This window comes from Aedes albopictus, chromosome 3 (genome assembly GCF_035046485.1).
Source record: "Aedes albopictus strain Foshan chromosome 3, AalbF5, whole genome shotgun sequence".
Classification (NCBI taxonomy): Eukaryota; Metazoa; Arthropoda; class Insecta; order Diptera; family Culicidae; genus Aedes; species Aedes albopictus.
Window position 1 is genome coordinate 342,858,759 of NC_085138.1, and position 21,966 is coordinate 342,880,724.

The window sequence follows — 21,966 nt, forward strand, 5'->3', positions numbered from 1 at the left end:
CTCTCTGGTATTCTGGTTCTAGGACTAGATACATTTCGCGCCCGCGTCGCGTCTAGCCCGCGAGTTCGCCACCGCGCGAGTGCGCAACAGTTGTGTTGGTAAACGTTAATTTCGAAGCCGGTTTTTATGTTGTGGGCCGTGGGGTGTGATTTTGTTGTTGTTATGGTGCTTAGGCATAACAATTATGAACTTGATTTTTTTCCTCTCTATTTTCAACAAATTCAACCGCCCGAGAGTGGTGTGCTTTTTTTCTGCCGCAATCGTTCTCTGTCCGCCCACCCACTGACTGGCACTGAGGCAGAGCAGCTGTGGTGAGTGACGCTTGTGGTCGTTCTTGTACGCACAAAGCTCACGGGACTCGGACCAACCCCAGTTTATAATTTATTCCAGAATCTAGCGTGGCCACTGGGTGGAGGAGAAGTAGAAGTTGATTTGGGGTTTATATTTACCAACATTTTTGTTTTCGTCCGTTTTCGAGTCACATTTTATTACTCCCAGCGAACGTGCTCGACATGCGCTTCTATGGGTGGTTTTACTGATTGTGTTGATGTGACCACGTGTTTGAAAGTTTTGCGCTTCTGTTTTTTGCCAAAACAGTTTCAATAATTTTATCAGGTTAAAACGATGCTGTTAGTGCCACAGTTCAAATGAAAGATGATTATTCGAAGCAATGTAATTTGAGTGGCGAGAGTGAATGATATTCAATAGGACAATATGCAAACTGAATTTATACAGCGCCCCCCGAGCAGAGTAAAAAAGCTCAATAATAGCATATTTTGATACGGAGATCAAAAAGTGATTTTTGTTTGTTTGAGATAAGAGGTAAAAGTACTGAAAATAATATCTCAATTTTACTCCTAGAACATCATCATCATAGCACATTTAGCTCATGGTAAGATCTAGCCAATAGCAGTGAGCTATTTGATTGATCTTCAAATATCAAATTTTACCATTGGTTAGATGGTTCAAGAACAAATTTTTGCTATTATTTTCAGTACTTTTACCTCTTGTATCAAACAAACCAATATCACATTTTGATCGTCAGTACTTGTCCTCTGTCCGGGCCAGCGTCCTATTTATGGGATAGTACATTTGAAGTGAATATCTTGAGAATTACAAAATATTTAAGCAGACTGTCTTCGAAGAAATTGTTCACCAAATCGTAACTTCATGCGTGATAAACAATTAACTTGGTGTTGTAGTATATGGTAGTGTATTATTGATTTGATAATATCTCAGTCTTTTTGTTGATAGAACTCTGGTTTTCCTGCAAATATTTTATAAGTTTATCTGGTCAAACTTAGTCTAGTAAATATTAGTTTTAGTAACTTTTAGTAGGGCATGGCCACAGTAAAAGCGTGGGTATTCAGGATGACCATGCTGAGGGTGATGGGTTTGATTCCCGGTTGGTCTAAGGCGCTGTTCATAAACTACGTAGCCTAGACTCATTTTAGCCTATTTCAGACCCCCATCTTCCCCCCTCGTAGACTTTTGTCGATACAAAATTTTCGAAATTTTTATGGAGCATAGACTTTGACCAGAACCTCCCTCTCCCCTTAAGAATCTACGTAGCTTATGGACAGGCCTTAAGAACCGTAATTAAAATTTCCTTGATTTCCTTGGCTATAGAGCAAGGTTACTGATAGACGAAAATTCTCGTGAAAGCCAAATGATAAATAAATAGCGGAGCGGACCTGGTGTGATAGTTAGAACATTTGACTATCACGCCGAGGACCTGGGAACGAATCCCACTCCCGACAAACTCGCAAAATGTGAGTTCTTCCTTCGGAAGGGAAGTAAAGTGTGGGTCCCGAGATAAACTAGCCTAGGGCTAAAAATCTCGTTAATACAGATGAAAAAAAAGATAAATTTCAGCCTGTATCGTCCCAAATGTTCATCATAAAAACAACAACTCGTTCATTTACTCACAAAGGCGTGAATGAACTCATCCAGCGTGAGTGAGTGAGTGAGTTGGGAATGAAAATTGCGAGTGTGCTTTCGAACTATTCTCCATTCACTGCGAAAGATAATCTGCTCGAAAATATCGTGTTGATTCTCACCATTCATTCTGATTCTCACTCACGGCGAAAATATCATCGATTGTGGAATCGACGAGTGCACCGATGAACTGAATTCATCGCGGTCCGAGAATTTTGACACTAGAGCGGGGCCATTCCCAATCGGAATTGTTCAATTCTGATTGGAAATCGTTCGCTTCTGATTGGAAGTGGCCCCGCTCTAGTGTCAAAATAGATGAGTGCAGCGATGAACTGAATTCATCACGGTCCGAGAATTTTGACACACATCGAAGCGTTTGCAGACTGATTTGAAGAATGTGTGAGAGTTACACATTGAGAAAACGCTTCCCCTTTCTTCAATAATATATGAAAGCGATAATAAAATTAACTTTAGAGCTCACTGAGGAGCTCGAGAATGCCGAAAAGTATCGCTTTCTTGCGGCCTTCTTGCCTAGAATACCAAACCGGACCAAGACCGCACGCAAAATTTGCAAAGTTCGCTGCTGATCCTGTTGGTTAGGCAGGAAGGCCGGTTACTAGAAGACCAGAAGGAAGTGATAATTCAGAACACATAATGACATACGTTTAGGTTTATTGATTGAAAATCAATCTACAAGTAATTATTTAGTGCTTTTACTACTGAGCAGCCAAACAAACAGCTCGCCAGTGCTTGTCAACAATAGCCACAATGGCAGTTATCTCAGCGGTCTAAACAAAAATGTCTTTTTCAAGCGTTTGTCAACCGCAGACGGCTTGCACAAAAATGAGTAAGGTGCCATCAACTCATAGCATGAGCTCGCCTTACACATTTTTTTCACACATTCTGCAGGCTTTGCAAGCGATGACGGAAAGTGTGTGAGGATTACACATCCAGTGTGCAGAATTATATAAGCGTGTGGTGTGGGGCCATTTCCAATCGGAATTGTTCACTTCTTATTGGAAGTGGCCCCGCTCTAGAGTCGAAAATCTCGGACCGTGGTGAATTCAGTTCATCGCTACACTCATCTATCTTTAAGCACCACTGCAACCTGCGAGAGTTTTCCTCAGCTAGACAGTGACAGCTGAGATCAGTGCGTTAGCGATCAAAAGATGCACGATGAGCTTGGGAATGCTTATCGGCTAAAAAAACGTGGGGAGTGCTCCACGATACGACAATTGGTAACCTTGGTATACAGTATCTTCGTGCCTGCCACACAATATTCACATGTAAAATCATCACTGGCACGGTGTACAGAAGGTCATATATTCCCGAAATCTGACAGTTTTTTGATGACGTAATTCAAATCGTTCATAGGCGATCTAGTGCTCCACACCAATTTATCAACGTGAATGACGATAAGAACTACGTCACATGTTTACATCCAAAATAGATGTTTACATAGGTTACATAGGCAGGCTTGTGATTTTTATGCCGTGGTCACTGGTAGAGGAAACTCTCAGTTTCCCCGAGAAAGTTGTTTGTTTTGACAAAATAAACAACCCTTTCATAGACGTTAAAATTCCACGGCCTACTATTTTCAAGTTATTGATAGCAATTTTTTACCAAATCCATAGAAAATGACAATTTTCTTATAACTTCGGTCGAATTATCTCACTAGTTTCTTCAATTTTAGATTGAATTTCAGCTTTTTACCTGAAGTTCAAGGGCGTAGCCAGGGGGGGGCAGGGGGGGGCCGTGGCCCCCCCCTGACCGAGCAACTATATTCTAACTTAACCGAGAAACATAGATGATCAGAGCTGTTTTTGACTAGTAAAAATAAAATTCTCCTGCATCCTCGTATTTTTTTTAATGTATGCAGGAATTCCTTCGGAAATTCTTGAAGGAATATCTTCGAAAATTCCTGAGGGTATTCCTTCGGAAATTCCTGAAGAAATTCCTTCGGAAATTCCTGAAGAATTCCTTCGGAAATTTCTGGAGCAATTCGTAAGGAAATCCTTAGGTAAATTCCTTACGAAATTCCTGGACAAAATAATCCCAAACTTCCTGGAGGAATGCTTTTGGAAATTCCTGGAGGAATTCCTTCGGAAATTGCTGGACGAATGTCATTGAAAATTTCTGGAGGAATTCCTTCGGAAAGTCCTGGAGGAATTCCTTCGGAAAGTCGTGGAGGATTTTTTTCGGAAATACTTTTTGGATTTTTTTTGGAAATTCTTGCAGGAATCCTTCGGAAATTCCAGGAGGAATTCATTCGGAAATTCCTGGAGGAATTCTTTCAGAAATTTAGGGAGGAATTCCTTCGGAAATTGCTTGACGAATTCCTTGGGAATTCCAGGAGGAATTCCTTTAGGATTTCCTGGAGGAATTCTTTCGGAAATTCCGGGAAGAATTCCTTCGGAAATTGCTGGAGGAATTTCTTCGGAAATTCCTGCAATAATTTCTTCGGCAATTACTGGAGGAATTCCTTTGGAAATTGCTGGACGAATTCTTTTGGAAATTCCTGGAGAAATTCCTCCGGAAATTCCTGGAGGAATTCCTTCAGAAATTCCTGGAGGAATTTTTTCGGAAATTCTTTTTAGATTTTTTTTAAATTCTTGGAGGAATACCGTCGGAAATTTCTAGCAGAATTCCTTCGAAAAATCCTGAAGCAATTTTTTCGGAAATTCCGGGAGGAATTCCTTCGGAAATTACTGGACGAATTCCTTTGGAGATTCCCGGAGGAATTCATTCGGAAATTCCAGGAGAAATTCCTTTAGGAATTCATGGAGGAATTCTTTCGCAAATTCCTGAAGGAATTCCATCGGAAATTGCTGGATGAATTCCATTGAAAATTCCTGGAGGAATTCCTTCCAAAATTCTTGGAGGAATCCCTTCGCAAAATCCTGGAAGAATTCCTTCGGAAATTTCTGGAGAAATTCCATCGGAAATTCCTGAAGGACTTCGTTCGGAAATTACAGGAGGAATTCCATCGAAAATTCTTTGGCGAGGCACCTCGAAAAATCTCGGATGAATACTTTCGGAAATTTCTGGAGGAATTCTTTCAGAAATTCCGAGAGGAATTCCTTTGGAAATTGCTGGACGAATTACTTTGGAGGTTCTTGGAAAAATTCATTCGGAAATTCCAGAAGGAATTTCTTTAGGAATTCCTGGAGGAATTCTTTCGGAAATTCCGGGAGGAATTGCTTCGGAAATTCCTGAAGCAATTCTTTCAAAAAATCCTGGAGGAATTATTAAAAAAAATCCAGAAGGAATTCCTTCCAAAATTCTTGGAGGTATCCCTTCACAAATTCCTGGAAGAATTCCTTCGGAATTTCCTGAAGGAGTTCCTTCGGAAATTCCTGAAAGAATTCGTTCAGAAATTTCTGGAAATTTCTGGAGGAATTCCTTCGGAAATTCCTAGGGGAGTTCCCTCGAAAAATTTTTTATGAATACCTCCGGAAATTTCTGGAGGAATTCTTTCAGAAATCTATAGAGAAATTCCTGAGAAAATCCTTGGATGAATTCCTTAGGACATTCCTGGAAAAAAATCATTCTAAACTTCTTAGAGGAATGCTTTTCATGACTCCTGGAGGAATTCCTTCGGAAATTACTGGACGAATTCCTTTGGGAATTCCAGGAGGAATTCCTTCGGAAATTGATGGAATAATTTCTTCGGAAATTACTGGAAGAATTCCTTCGGAAATTCCTAGAGGTATTCTTTCGGAAATTCCTGGAGGAATTCCTTCAGAAATTCCTGGAGGTATTCCTTCGGGAATTCCTGGAGAATTTTTTTCCGAAAGTCTTTTTGGATTTTATTTTTGGAAATTCCAAGAGGAATTCGCTCGAAAATTCATGGAGGAATTCCTTCACAAATTCCGTTAGGAATTCCTTCAAAAATTCCTGGAGGAATTCTTTCGGAAATTCCGGGAGGAATTCCTTCGGAAATTGCTGGACGAATTCGTTTGATGATTCATGGAGGAATTCTTTTGGAAATTCCTGCAGGAATTCTTTCGGAAATCCTTAAGGGAATTTCTTCGGAAATTCCTGGAGAAATCCTTCCGGAATCTCTTGGATGCATTCCTTCTGAAATTTGTGGAGCAATTATTTCGGAAATTCCTGGAGGAATTCCTTCGGAAATTCTTGGAGGAATTTCTTTAAAAATTCCCGGAGGAATTCCATTGGAAATTCCTGGAGGAATTCCTTTGGAAATTCCTTCGGAAATTCCTGGAAAAACTCTTTTGGAAATTTCTGAAGGATTTTTTTTAATTCCAGGAAGAATTCCTTCAGAAATTCCAGGAGAAATTCTGTCGGAAATTCCTGGGGAAATTCCATTGGAAATTTCCAAAGGAATGAATTTCCTATGTAATTCCACCAGGAATTTTGCGAAGGAATTCCTTCAGGATTTTCCAAATAAATTCCTCCATTTATTTCCGAGAGAATTCCTCCAGGAATTTCCGTTGCAATTCCTCCAGGAATTTCCGAGGGAAATCCTCCAGGAAATTTCGGAAAAATCCCTCCACAAATTTCTGGAGGAATTACTCTAGGAATTTCCTCAAGGGAATTCCTCTTGAAATTTTCAAAGGATTTCCTCCTGGAATTTCCGAAGGAATTCCTTCATGAATGTCCGAAGAAATCCCTCCATGAATTTCCGAAGGAATTCCTCCAGAAATTTTCCGACGGAATTCCTCTACGAATTTCCGAAGAAATTCCTCGAGGAATTTCCGGAGGAATTCATCCAAGAATTTCCGAAGAAATTCTTCTAGGAATTTTCAAAAGAATTCCTCTTGGAATTTTTAAAGGAAGTCCTCCTGGAATTTCCGAAGGAATTCCTCCATGAATTACCGAAGGAATTCCTCCATGAATTTCCGAATGGATTCCTCCAGGAATTTTGCGAAGGAATTTCTGAAGAATTTTCCGAAGGAATTCCTACATGAATTTCCAAAGGAATTCCTCCAGAAATTTTCCGACGGAATCCCTTCACGAATTTCCGAAGAAATTCCTCGAGGAATTTCCGGAGGAATTCCTCCAGGAAATACCGAAGGAGTTTCTCCATGAATTTCCGAAGGAATTGCTCCAGAAATTTTCCGAAAGAATTCATTCACGAATTTCTGAAGAAATTCCTTCACGAATTTTCAAAGGAATTCCTCCAGGAATTTCCTGAGAAATTCCTCCATGAATTTCGGGATGAATTTCTTCAGAAATTTCCGGATGAATTTCTTCAGAAATTTCCGGAGGAAATCCTCCAGGAATTTCCAAAGGAGATCCTCCAGGATTTTTCAAAGAAATTCCTTCTGCAATTTCCGAAGGAATTCCTCCTGGAATTTCCGAAGGAATTCCTCCTGGAATTTCCGAAGGAATTCCTTCATGAATTTCCGAAGGAATTCCTTCAGGAATTCCCGAAGGAAATCTTCCAACAATTTCCGAAGGAATTCCTCCTGGAATTTCCGAGGGAATTCCTGCAGTAATTTCCGGCGGAATTCCTCCAGGGATTTTTAAAGGAATTTCACCTGGAATTTTCAAAGGATTTCCTGCCGGAATTTCCGAAGGAATTCTTTCATGAATGTCCGAAAGAATTCCGCCGGGAATTTTCGAAGAATTTCTCCAGGAATTCCTTCACGAATTTCCGAAGGAGTTTCTCCATAAATTTCAGAAGGAATTCCTCCAGGACTTTTGCGAAGGAATCGCTCAAGGATTTTCTGAAGGAATTCCTCCATGAATTTCCGAAGGAGTTCCTCCATAAATTTCAGGAAGGAATTTCTCCAGGTATTTCCGAAGAAATTCCTCCAGGAATTCCCGAAGGAAATCCTCTACGAATTCACGAAGGAATTCCTCCAAGAGTTTCCGAGGGAATTCCTCCAGGATTTTCCCGAAGAATTCCTCCATGAGTTTCCTCCTGGAATTCCTCCTGGAATTTTCAAAGAAATTTCTCCTGGAATTTTCAAAGGATTTTCTCCTGAATTTCCGAAGGAATTCCTCTACGAATTTCCAAAGAAATCCCTCCCGGAATTTCCAAAGAAATTTCTTATGGATTTGCCTTGAAATACCTCCAAAAATTTCCGAATGAATTCCTATAAAAATTTTTGACGGTTGTCCTCAAAAAAATTCCTTAGGATTTTCTCACATAATCCCCAAACGTGTTTCTGAAGGAATGTTTGAAGAAGTTTCTCAAGTTTTCGTAGGAGTTCCGCAATACATTTTTGAAGGAATTTCTTGAGGAATTTCCGAAGAAACTTCTCAAGGATCTTTCGCTGGAATTCCTTGAGGAATTTCAAAAAGATTTATAAAAAAAACCGAAAAAATTCCTCAACGAACTTATCAAACAATTTCTCATGAAATTTCCGAAGGTATTCCATAAGACATTTCAGACATATGTCAAAAAAAAATCCAAACGAACTCCTTTAACAATTTCCGAATTTTCCTTATCAAGGCTTTTTTAAAGGAATTCTTCAAAGAATTTCCGAATGAGTTCCTCTAGGAAATAAAAAATCACAAAAAGCATTTCTTCAGGAATTTCCGAAATATTTTTTCAAGGAAGTTTTGAAAGATTTTTAAAGAAATTCCTTATGGAATTTCAGAAGGGCTATCTCATGAGACTTCTAGTGGATTTTTTTTCAATATTTTCGAAAGAATTGCTTCAGGAATTTGGGAAGGAATTCTCACAGAAATTTCCGGATGAATTCCTCCAAGAATTTTTGAAGGTATTCTTCAAGGAATTTTCGGAAGAATTCCTCACGAAAACTCCGAAGGAGTTCCTCAAGGAATATTCTAAATCTTTTTCAAAGAAATTACTCAAGGAATTCCCGAAGAATCTTCTAAAGGAAATCGTAGAAGAACCCTCGAAGGAATGTCTTATGGAATTTCTCAAGGAGCTTTAGAAATGAAGGAATTCCTCAAGAAATTTCTGAAGAATTTGTCAAGGAATTTCTGGTGGAATACCTCAAGGATTTTCGAAATAAATTCCTGAAATTATTTTTTAATTGATTCCTTTAAAAATTTCTGAATGCATTCCTCTAGCAACTTCCAAAGATATTGCTCCAGGAATTTCCGAAGGAATTCCTTTAGAAATTTTCAAAGATTTTTTTCCGGTAATTTCGAAGGAATTCATTAAAGGATTTTTCGAAGAAATTTCTCCAAAAAATTCTTAGGGTATTCCTCTATTCTTAGTTTGATTGGAATTTTTGAAAGAATTCCCAGATAAATCCCTAAAGTATTTTCTGGAGCTTCTCAAACGGATTTCTGGTGGAATTAAGAATGATATTTGTAAAGAATTACTGGGGAAATTCTCAAAAGAATGCATGGTAAAATTCGTAATAAAACTTCTGGAGGAATTTTTGAAGAAATTTCTGAAGGTATTCTCAACGGAATTACTGCAAGTTTTCCGAAGGTAATTTCTGCTGGAATATCTATATTAAAATAACCTGGAAAAATATTAAAGAAATTTCTGGAGAAACTGCTGGATAAATTCAAATTCATGATGGCATTTGTTAAGAAATTCCTGAAGCAATATCTTGAGGAATTCCTCAGGATTATAATCATATATGATTCTTCCATTGAACCATTCCTGTTAATCACCCATTTTTCATACTTCACTTTTATTTTTTTTTAATGATGAAGTATTTGAACTCGTTGTTACTGCAATGTGGTTTTCAGTGTAAGGGTGCTCGCCCCCCCCTGGCCGAAAAGCTGGCTACGCCCTTGCTGAAGTTGCCATATGCCTTGAACTCTTGCCCCGCAATTCGAACTTTTACCCCACTTTCAAAATAAAAGACCGCATTAGAATTCATTACAATTCCAATCTAATGCGTTTGGTTTGATGCTTTGATCAAAAACCAACATTTAGTCATAACTTCTCGAAATATTAATCATTTTTCTTAATTTTTGGAGTGAAAGACTTTCATTCTAAAAGGTTTTGAACAACATTGACACACAAAATAAATAATCTGAAATGAGCTCAAAAACATCAAAAGAAACTCTTGTTCCACTTAAACTGTTATTCATTTAAAAATCAGTCATTTTGATGCATACAATCAAAATCTATACATTATTTTCCGTGGAACAAGTTGATTCGGTACACCCTTTTGTGAATGGTCCTGAGAATTTGCTAACCATTCTCAGTGTGCACAGTTCGAGAGTTAAACATTCAAAAAGTCAATAACGGCACCGACCACGTCCTTACGGTCATCGGGGAAGGGAAGAAATGTTAGTTCGACATCCGTTGCTACTACTAGAAACTGTGGAATCCATAGCATCTCCACAGTTGTCTCGGAAAGGATTATTTGTTAGTAGGGTTGGGTAAGGCGTGAATCTTGGAGTCACCTATGGTAGGGAATTTGACCAACTTCACTGGTTATATGAAAATACGTTTCAAGCTAATCGTTGAACAAACACAATTCCGATTTATTTCATCGCAATAAATTACCCCACACAAGGTTATTAACGACGTAAGTCGTTCAAATTTGTTCACGCTCATGCATCATCTTCATCTATATATATATAAATGAGTTTGAAACCCCTTTGAGGCAACAAAACTCACGAATGGACGGACCAATCAGCATGACTCTTGCATGGTTCGATTTGTATTCATGGTGGGTGTGTTTATAAGTAAAAAAAAGTTTCAAAAATCAACTAAAAAGTAGGAAAATTTATAGATTACTGATTTTTCATGAGCTGGGAAGAAAATCAACACGATCGAAATAAAACCAATCTAGAGTGCGGTGCAGCAATGACCTCAACAGTTGTCAAACCAGCACATCTTGGCAAGACAAAGTTTGCCGGGACAGCTAGTAATAGTTATTTATGTAACAAGTTGCAAAAAGTTGATTTTTTAGCACGAGTCGTACTGGATAAATACGAAGAGCGCTGAAAAATCAAATTTTGCAACGAGTTCCATACAACATTTTATGCAATGAATTGTTTCATAATGCAACCCATTTGAGTTGTATAATGTTCATAATGCAACTCAAATGGGTTGCATTATGAACATTATGAAACTATTTTGCATTATGCTACTCATTTTAGTTGCATAATGAACCGGTACGGAAAAGTAAGTCATTATAATACTGAAATGAGTAGTATAAAACAGAAATTATGATACTGAATTGCATAAAATAAAATAACTAAACCGAAACCGATTTATTTTCACATTGTTCCACATAAGAGCGATGCAATCGTGACAAAGTGTGCTTTTTTAACTATCCGCGTAAACGCTTCATCGGCGCTTATCGGCGCCGAAGTGAGCTTTTTTGCGCTCCAAGTGTGCTTCAGAAAGTTTCAAAGGGTCCCAGGGGTGTTCCAGAGGTATTCTAGGAGATTTAGGAGCGTTCCAGAGGTCTTCGAAGGGTTTCAAGAGCGTGCCAGGGGTATCCAGGGGGTTTCAGTGACGTTCTAGGGCACTTCAGCGGGTTTCAGGATGTCCCAGGAGCACTCAGGGACGTTCCAGAATATTCCAGCGAGTTGTAGAAACGCTCCAGGGATTTTCAAGGGATAGCAGAGGCGTTCCAAGAAGTTTTAGGGTTGTTCCAGAGAGTTTCAGGTACGTTGTACAGTGTATAACTTTTGATTACGACCCTTCGTGTGGATTAAAGAGGTTTTAGGGGTGTTCCACGGGTTTTCAGGGGGTCCTAGGTGCGTTTCATAGGTGTTTCTGGTAGATTCCATGAAGTTCAAGAGACGTCCAGGTGTTGCAGGGAGTTTCAAGGAGTTCATGTGCGTTCTAGGAGATGTCCGTGGATTTCATGAGCGTTCCAGTGTTTCACGGGGTTTCAAGGGCTTTCCAAGGGTCCTTGAATCACTGAAACGCTTTAAACCCCCTCTGGAAACCCATGAAACATCCCTGAAACCCCCTTAGAACCCCTAAGGAACTATGACCCATGAAACTTAAGGGATTATAAATGTTGAGGTGCGTGAAAATATTGCTGTGAGCATTCAAAACGACAATATCAAATGCGGGAACACCAAATGCGATAAGATTCTCTATAAGTACCTCAATGTCAATGGGAGATTTTTGATTTTAGGTCGACGGTGATATAGACAATGAGTGCTAGCTGCCTTTGGTAACAATGCCTTACCGGGTTCGAAGCAGTAAAGGTTTGCACGGCAATTATGCACGGACAAGCAAATAAAAACAAAAATTTCAGATCTTGTACCGACTTTTCGAACCCTCTATGCAGAATACCCTCTTCGAATGAGTGTACATTCATTCGAAAAAAATCAGTACAAACAGTTCAACAATTGACGAATTACCCTATTTTGACAAAAAAACAGTTGTAAAGGTGCGCATAATTGCAGTATGTGTAGATCTCACTAGCTCAATAAAACATCAGAATTTGAAAACATTCTCAATCATCATCATGAGAATATTCTTAACAATAAATTGAGCATCAAATTGGACGAAATAAGATTATTTATTTAGATGCTCCGGATAACGACGGAATCTTCTATATTCCCAAGATACTTGCGTAGCGTTTTTGGTATCCGTGCCCGGTTTTATCGCCATCAACAGGTTTTCCACAGATAGGAAAAAACACATGTCAAGCCCTCAACCAACAGGTTGTTGAATCGCTTCCCATGAAAATCATCACCCGCATTCCACGAACCAAGTCAATCATCAAGCACTTTTCACCCTCAGTAGGGTGGTTCACTCCCGCACTACATCTCATAACCGCTCATCGCCCACATTCCTCCGTCCACTAATCGTGCTTCATTCAGCACCACTAGGCTTAATGTGGGGGTGGCCCACCCACATCCATCCGTCCATGCAACCGGGGGCGTTGCTTCTAGGATAGAGATATGGGTGGGTGGTAGCGAATGGCCCTGTTCGCTCCTCAAGTTTCACTTAACCAACCGCGATCTGCAGCATCACATCTTCACACTGTCTGTCGTCGGGAGGCGGGTTGGGAAAGATGATATTTTTACGCCAACATCCTGCGCGCCTTCTTCCTTCACATTCCCGGTTGAGGTTTGCCACGTACCAGCACCATTATCATGAGCAGCAGCAACAGCCTCAGTGGGTGGCCCTCAACAAGTTTGTGCAATTTTTGTGTCGGCACGTAATGCCCCCATGATGACGGTGTTGTGGTGTCGTCAATGATACTGATGGTGGGGTGTACAAACAGTGAATGTAACGGCGTGGTGATTCACTGGAAGAGCACGTGGATTTTGTCTGTTGGATTAGGCGGGCGTCAGGAAAATGTGGGTGGCTTGTTGTCAAAATTTTATGAATGAATCCGCTCCGGGCATATAGGAAAAATTATTTGAATATCTTAATTCTTCGTATAGCGGGGCTCCAGTTAGCCTACTAGTGGATAAGGCTTTGGATAGGAAATGGCCGGGCGACTTTGAACAACCTTTTAAAAATAAATCGCACCCTATTCACCACTAACACCTACTAATTGAACGTTTTTCTTTCCTTTTTCAGATAACCGCTAGTGGTGGCCACAGCAGCTACTGCCCCCGCTAGGGTGGTTCACCATGACCACTCTAATCCCCACGTCTCAACCCACCGGGGTTGAGGCGTACGAGGACATGTTCAAGGAGATCACCCGTAAGCTGTACGGGGACGAATCCGGCCATGGCCTCTACCCACACAACACCCAGGTGGCCCAAGTGGCCCAGCTGGCTTCGGGTGCCCCAGCGGCACCCGAAGGAGGCGAGCGGTCCTTTACAACACTGGTATCGGATCGCAGCACGGCGCAGATCGATTACGAAAACAACATTACCACCGTAACCATTCAACAGCAACAGCAGCAACAAGGTGGTCAACAACAACAACAACAGCAACAATCCGGAGGGGGCTTCAAATCCGAAGAGCACCTCACGACGGCCTTCGGGTTGGCCGCGCTCATGCAGAATGGATTCCCTCCGCCGGGTGCCATCCTGAATCCGGTCAACTTTCCGGTCGGCGCCACGCTGAAACCAAGCACAAGTGAGTTTGAGATAGGTAACCAATACGTGCGTTGACGTATCGGCCGCTGCTACATACAGCTACTAGCGTGGGTCATCGGAACCGATTTCTCAGATCAAAGCTATTTTAATTTCATTTCGGATCCTGAGCCTATCTGTGCAAAATTTGAGCACGATCGGTTGCGTTTACACTTAGCGCATTGCAATTGAAATTTTTATGGAATGTTGTATGAGAAAATAAACTTTTTTGCATTTCTATCATAAGTTGAAAAAGTTTGTCTGAAACTTTTTAACCGATGATGTAAAATAATAGCCCAGGATGTTCTGAAAAACTTTGTCGAAGACCACAAGGCGATCCGATGCTTGTAAATAAAGTTATATTCAGCAAAGCGAATGCGCATGTGTTTAAGTTTTAACATGTAAAGGAATATCAATAGCAACAAAATTATGCTGTTTCGGTAAGCATTATCAACGCTATTACTGTTTTAATAGGATTCAGATGACCCACTCTAAGCTACATATTATTACTTTGATCAGTGGTTTTCAGCTGTAGTACATAACCTCCCATTCTGAGACAATCTTCCACAATCAAAAATCCAGATTGAATCAAGGATTTCAGCCAGCCTAAATTCTGCTGATAATTAGATCAAGGGCGTTTCCAGAGGGGGACAGAGGGGTGGTCCGTGCTAAACCCATTTCCCCAGGAACTCTTCTTAGGATTCCTTCAATAATTCTTCCTCGTATTCTTTAAGGAACTCCTCCAGGAATTGATCCAGTACTCCAGGAACAGTTTAAGGATTCCTCTAGAAATTGCTTCCGGGTTTTCTTCTGGAGTTTCTTCAGGAATTCCTCTAGGCATTTTCTCAGGAACTGCTACATGGATTCATTCCTCTACGAACACTTCTAAGGATTCCTTCAGGACTTCTCCAAGCATTTCATCTGCGATTTCAAGAATTATTCCTGGTATTCCTCTACGGATTCCTGGTTTCTTTAAAAATCCCTCCAGAAATTCATCTAGAGATTCCTCTAAAAATTTCGCCAGAAATAATTCCTCTAGGAATTGCTCTAGGGAATTTTCCAGGAGTTCCTCTGGAGATACCTTCAGGTATTCCTAAAGGAATTCTTTCTGCCATTCCTCCAGAAATTGCTTTCATCCAGGAGTTCTTCAAGAAATTTCTCCAAGGATTTTTCCTACAGGAATTCCTGGAGTCCAAACATTTCTTCAGAAATTGCTTCAGGGATTTCTCAAAGAATTCCACTAGGGATTCTCCAACGCATTTGGCCAGGTATTTATCTAAGCATTCTTTCAGGGATTTCTCCTTGGATTCTTGCAGACATTTCTCCAGGAATTCTTTCGGCGTTTCCTCCAGATATTCTTCTAGGAATTGCTTCAGGGACTCCTCCAGGAATTCCTCCGGGATTTCCCCGGGAGTGCTTCCAGGAGTTTCCTCCTGGGATTCCTCTAGGAATTCATAAAGGCATTCCTTCAGGATTTTATCTAGGAATTTTCCAGGGTCTCCTCGTGGAATTCCTACACAAATTAACCCAGACATTTCGTCAGGGATTCCTCCAGGAATTTAACCAGGATTTGATCTAATAATTCCTTCATAACTTCTGTCAGAAATTCATCCAGGAATTTCTCCAGGAGATCCTTCAGAGATTCCTTCAAAAATTCCTTCAGGATTTTCTCTAGGAATACCTTTTGGATTTTCAGGTATTTCTCATGGAATTCTTACAGATTTTCCTTCAGTAATTACTGCAGGAACACCTCCAGGAATTCCACCAGGATTCGAATTTCTTTAAGGATTCCCCCAAGGATTATTTCAGGAATTCCTTCGAGGATTTCTTCAGGAATTTCTCCAGAAGATCCTCTTGAAATCCCACCAGGAATTTCCCAAGGATTTTTTTTTTCAGAAATTTCTCCCAGAGTGCCTCTTAAGATTCCTACAGAAATTCATCCAGATATTCTTTCAAGAATTCTTCTAGAGATTTTTCCAGAGATTCCTTCAGGAATTTTTTCAGGTATTCCTTCAGGAATTTCTCCCCGTATTTCTCCAGGGATTCCTCCAGGAAATCCTCCAGATATTTCTACAATGTTTCTTCCAGAAAATCCTCTAGGTATTTCTTCAGGAATTCTTCCAGAGATTCTCGAAAGACATTTTTCATGGAATCCTCCAGGCATTTCTCCAGAAATTCCACTAGAGATTTCTCCAGGAATTGCTTCAGGGATTGCTCCAGGGATTTCTCCAAGGATTGTCCCAGGGATTCCTTCAGGAATTTCTTCGATGATTTCTTCAAAAATCCTTCCAGAAATTCCTCTAGAAATTCCTTCCAGAATTTCTCATCGATTTTTTAGAAATAGAATAGTAATAGAAATTGAAAACTCTCAGAACTGTAGAGATTCCTTCAGAAATTCATCCAGTAATTATTTCAAGAATTCCTCTAGAGATTTTTCCAGGAATTTCTTCAGGGATTGATCCAGCAATTCCCACAAGAATACCTCTAGGAAGTGCTCCAGGCATTCCTCCAGGAATTTCTCAAAGAACTCTTCCAGGAATCTCTCTAGGAATTTCCCCAGAAAATTTTTCAGGAATTCCTCTAGGAATTGATCCAAGAATAGCTCCTGAACATCCTTCAGAAATTATATTAGCAATTCCTACAGGTTTTCTACAGAAAATCCTCTAGGAATTTCTTCAGAGATTCTGCCAGGAGATTCCTGTAGAAATACTTTGGGGATTTCTCCACGAATTTCCCCAGGAATTTTCCCAGCGATTCCTCCAGAAAATCCTCCGGAAATTCCTCCTGGAATTTCTCAAGGGACTTTTTTCAGAAATTTCTCCAGGAATTCATCCAGGAATTCCTGCTGGGTCTCATCCCAGAATACCTCCAGGGATTATGCCAGCAGTTCCTTCAGAAATTTCAGACATCCTTCAATCATCTTTCCCAGGCATGTACCCAAGTTCCATAGTTATTAACTGAATTAAAGTTTGCATTTGCCTTACTCGTTTGTCTGAGGCCAATAATCTGCGATGATGACTGCATCGAAGCCACGAGGGAAAACAATTGACACATGTGGAAGATGAAGTTCTATGCCGGGCGTGGTATACGGTGTCTTTTAGGGATTCCTCTAGAACTTCCTTTATCGTTTCCTCCAGGAGTTCATTCAAGTGTTCCTCCAGTTGCCTTCAGGTGCTTCTCCTGGAGTTCCTCCAAAGATTCCTTCAGAAGTTCCAGCAGAAATTTATCCAGGAGTACTTTCACTTTCAGGATTTCCTCTAAGAGTTTCTTCTGGGATGGCGCCAGTAGAACCTCTAGAGATTTCTCTAGGAGTTCCTTTAGGGATTTCTCTAGAAGGACCTATAGGAATTCCCCCAGGAGTTCTTTCAGGGAATCCTCCAGAAGTTCCTTCAAGGATTCATCCAGAAGGTCCTTCAGTTTTTTTTTCTCCTGAAGTTCATTCAGGGATTTCTCCAGTAGTTTTTATAGGAATTCCTCTAAAAACTCCTCCAGGGATTTTTCCAACGGTTCCTTCAGAGGAGATTCCTCCAGAAGTTCCTTCAGATGTTTCTCCTGGAGTTCATTCAGGAATTTCTTCAGAAGATTCAGCAAAGAGTAGGATTTATTTTTGTCTGTATTAACGAGATTTTTAACCCCAGGCTAGTTCATCTCGGGGTCCACACTTTACTTCCCTTACGAAGGAAGAACTCACATTTCGTGAGTAAGTCGGGAGTGGGATTCGATCTCAGGTCCTCGGTGTGATAGTCTTGTGTTCAAACCACAACACCAGGTCCACTCCCACCAGGAATAGGAGTATCTTCAGGTTTTCCTCCAGCAGTTCATTCTGGGACACCTCCAGAAGTTTCATCAGAGGTTCTTCCAGATGTTCTTTCAGGGATTCCTCTAGGAGTTCGTGCAGGAATTCCTTCAGAAGTTCCTTCAGAGAGTGTATTTTTTCTTCCCAACTTTCATGTCTGAAAAAAAAACTTGGGACAAATAAGTAGATTTCCAAAAAGTTCAAAGGTTATCTCTATACATATTCTACTCTCCGACTGAAAACCACTGTCTCTGATCACCCTGCTTGCTGTAACATTTTCAAATTCTAACCAGTTGCTTATCCAACCTTGTCCACAGATATCGCCATAGCCACGACAGACGATCGCTGGCAGCAACAAACCCAACAGTCCCAACCTCAAGACCAGCAGCAGCAACAATCGGTTGGAGGCCAGGAGCAAACCTGGACGCCCAATGGCAAACAGTCCTCGTCGTACTCCCAGAAAACGTTCAAGAAACCCAAGATTGAACCCCAGGACGGTTCCCCGACCGGAGCCGGAGTCAGTACCCTAAACATTCCCCAAACCGGAAGCGACAAGAACAAGGCGAACTTCGGTTCGGCCGCCGTCGGAGCAGCCACCGGAAAACGCTACAGCTGCACCTCGTGCCCGTACACCACTGATCGTCGAGATCTGTTCACGCGCCACGAAAACATCCACAAGGAGGAAAAGCCATTCCACTGCTACGCCTGCCTGAAGCAGTTCAACCGGGCCGATCACGTCAAGAAGCATTTCCTCCGGATGCACCGCGATATGGAGTACGAAATCACAAAGACCAGGAAGTCGGTCGGCTCCAAGAATAACTATTACAACAATGTTTCGGTCAGCAGCGCTGCCAACACAGTTCCGGTCTCGGCGACGGTTACTCAATCGTTGGTCTCCCAGCCCGCTACGATCATCCAGCAGACCAGCAACACTCTGAACATTCCCACGGCAACGTTCCCAACGCAAATCACCATTCCCACCCATCACACGCCAGCCATCGAGCACAACACAGTAAGCCATGACATTACCACCTTGAACGGCGTTGTTCATCACGTGACGCAGCAACATCAACAACAACAGCAGCAGCAGCAGGCCGTGCCACCGCCACAGCCGCAGCCGCCGCACCAGCCTACTCAGATCATCCTATCCGCCCCACCGATTGTGACCATCAAGCAGGAGAAGGGTGGTGCCATCACCACAACGACGACTACGGCAGCGGCCGTGGCAGCGGCCACCGCCATTGTCCAGAATACTCAACCGCGGGACATTGTGGACGAGATACCGAGCGTCGACGACAAATCGCTCGTGAAAAAATTGAAGGGCGAGAAGCGGTTCAGCTGTTGCTACTGTCCGTGGACCGGTAAGTGGTTTTCCTAGTTTACTTCATCTTAGTAAGGGAGTTAGTTTGAGCTTAAATTGACCGCGGGGCGGGATCACAACGTCCGTAGTTACCATTTTCTGTGTCGTCCATCAGCTGAAGCAATAACCGCCCTTGGCAGATCGGGTAGTGCAATACCTACTTCGGTAAAGTTGGAAACTTTACTGCTAGAGACGCTATATACATGATGTAGCCACAGAGATGGAATCTTAGCTCTGTTTTCCTCCACAGGGATTTCTCCAGAAGTTCCGTCAGGGATTCTCTCTGGAACTATTTTAGAGATACCTCTTTCAATAACTTCTAAGATCTTTCAGAACATTGCTTTAATTTTACCAATTTTACGCATTTCATCTTAATTTCCTCCCGTAGGTTCTTTTAGATTCCCACCGGCATTTTTCCAATATTCCGGTGATTCTTTCTGGTATTCCTGAATTCCGACTGATTTCGCTCGCAGTTTTTCGCAGCAGTCATGCTGCATAATTTCTTCCATTGGTATTAGATCATCACGAGATTTCTCCCAGGATTCCTCCTGCATGTTCTCATAGAAATTTTCAAGGGATTTTTCCAGTGTAACTATATCCTGGAATTTCTGTAGGAATTACTCCCATGATGTTTGTTAGGTGTTGTCCCAGGTTATTTTTAGAAATTCTTCACTGGAATTCTTGGAATTTATTTAGAAATACCTCTTGAAATTCCTCCCAGGGTTTTTTTTACACGATTCCTTATTATTTAGTATTTTTCAAGATATTTGTCTTGGTATTCCTTTTTGAATTCCTTCTGGATTCCTACCAGCATTTTTCCATGATACGAACATTTCATTCCGGGATTCTTCCTTGAGAATATTCTAGGATTCCAGAAATTCGATTTCTTCTGGAATTTTTACATACAGAATTTCATATCATACAGAATTTCTCTAGAGATTTTCCCTTTATTGTTCCCAGATTTCCCGAGGGTTTCTACCAGGACTTATCCCGAGATCTCTACAAGAGTTTCTCTCAGGATATACCGCAGATGTTGTCGCGGAATTTCTCTCGGGATTCCTCTTGAAAGTGTTATTCCTGGGATTTCTACTAAAGCTCCTCCAACGGTTTTAAGGAGTTTTTCACTAATTTTCTGCAGGAATTCTTTCCGGGATTTCTTCCGGAATTCTCTCCTGTGATTTCTTTAAGAAATTTAGCTTTCTTCTAGAGTTTCTCCTTGGATTTCCACAGAAGTTTCTGCTGGTATATTTCCCAAAGGTTCTCACGGGATTTCTCTCAGAGCTTCTGAAAGGAAGATTCCTTCGGCTGTTGATCCTGGAATGTCTCTCAGAGTTTTTCAGAATTTATTCTGGTCTTTCTCCTAAGATGTTTAACGAGAGTCTTCTGGGATTTCTGCAGGAGCTACTACTGGTATTTCTCATGGAGTTCGTGCCGTAATTTATCAAGACTTTTCTTTGTAGTTGATTATCTAATTCCTTGCAGTGATCCACCTGAGATTATTTTCTTACAGATTTTCTCGGGATTACTCCCGGAGCTCTTCCCGGAATCTCTACCAGAATTTTTCCCGAAATTCTGGATGCTACTCTTTGGGCTTTCTTTAAAAATTGACCCCGGAGTTCTTGCAGGATTTTTTCAGACTTTTTCTCGGATTATCTCCTGGGATACGTTACGAGATTTCTTGTAAGAAATTCCCGGAGAAAAATATGAAGGAATCCCGGTCAAATTTTGCGAAAATCTCCACAAAGACGTATTGGAGTAATCTCGAAAAGAACTACGAAAAAAATCCTGAGAGAAACCGGAACATCTCGGAAAAAAGTTCTGGGACTAATCCCAGGGGGAAATATTAAGAAAATACGAGCGATACCCCGCAAGGAAATCCACGAGAAAAATCTGAAAACTATCTCTGGAAGAAATCCTTGGAAAAACTTCTGCAAAAGTCTCTAGGTAAACTTTTGGAAAACTATCCCGAAACCACTAAGAGAAATTCCTGGAAGAACTTTGGAAAAAAATGGAAAGATCTCCGAGAGGAATCCAGCGAGAAACTCTGGAAGAAAGTCCGGGGGTGCATACTCTAGCAGAGAGCCCGTGACAAAACTTCGAAAAACCTGAAATTGTGAAAAATCTCGGAAGGAGCTATTTCAGGCCAAACATTTCAATAGGTTCTATCTGCATTTGAGAGGCTCTTTGTTCACTTTCTCTTGCAATTATTACAATGTAATGATACACTTTACAACTACTTTTGCAGTACAAATCAAAAGACGATTGTTTTGACCATCGTTCTATGCAAGGAGACAATCATAATTCAAATAAACAGCTGAGATATTAACGAAGGAGAGGCAAACCAAAGAGAGCCTCTCTTCTGCAGATTGGACCTTTAGACATGTTTGGCCTGATTTATGGAAGCAAATACGTAAAAACTCTAGATATTCGTGGGCAAACTGGTGAAAGCCAGAAAACAAAAATATTTGTATTTTTAAGAGTATTTGGATATTGGATGTCATTGTAGGTGTAAATGTCAAAGCAATTTCTTGCAATTAACCTAAAAGAACTTTGGACAAAGTTTAGAATTATTCCTCAATCGATTGTTGCAATTCGAATGTGTTTTGTTAAACATTTCTTGAAAGAATTCAAGGACTTGTTGAAATCTCTTGCGCATTTCTCCTTAAAATGTTCATCTTTAGTTTTGAGGATATTTCTGTAAAGTTTTTGAGAAATATTGAAATTTTATAATATTTGATCTAATTTTTGATTTATCAACTTTTAAAGTTTCCCTCTAGAAAAACTTGGAAAACCCAGGGAATTTTATTTTGTCTTATGAGTAGACAAGACACCCTACGTGAGCTTTCGTGCAGAGTTTCTCGCGGGATTTCTCTTCAAGTTTCACATGAGATTTCCGTGGCAGTTTCTTCCGGAACTTTTTTTTTTCTTATAGAGGTTTTCAGGGCCTACGGCTGGT

At 40.8% G+C, this 21,966-nt stretch overlaps 1 protein-coding gene across 4 annotated transcripts in view; it reads left to right on the plus strand.

The window, feature by feature from the left end:
- Positions 1-21,966, plus strand: part of LOC109424624 (protein charlatan) — a 181,552-nt gene that overhangs the window by 143,952 nt on the left and 15,634 nt on the right. For all 4 annotated transcript variants that reach the window (XM_062843142.1, XM_062843143.1, XM_029865162.2 and 1 more), the window contains exons 2-3: positions 13,352-13,858; positions 17,968-19,011. In XM_062843142.1, coding sequence (XP_062699126.1) covers positions 13,405-13,858; positions 17,968-19,011 — 1,498 coding nt within the window. In that variant the 5' untranslated portion in view covers positions 13,352-13,404. The remainder of the gene's footprint in view (positions 1-13,351; positions 13,859-17,967; positions 19,012-21,966) is intronic.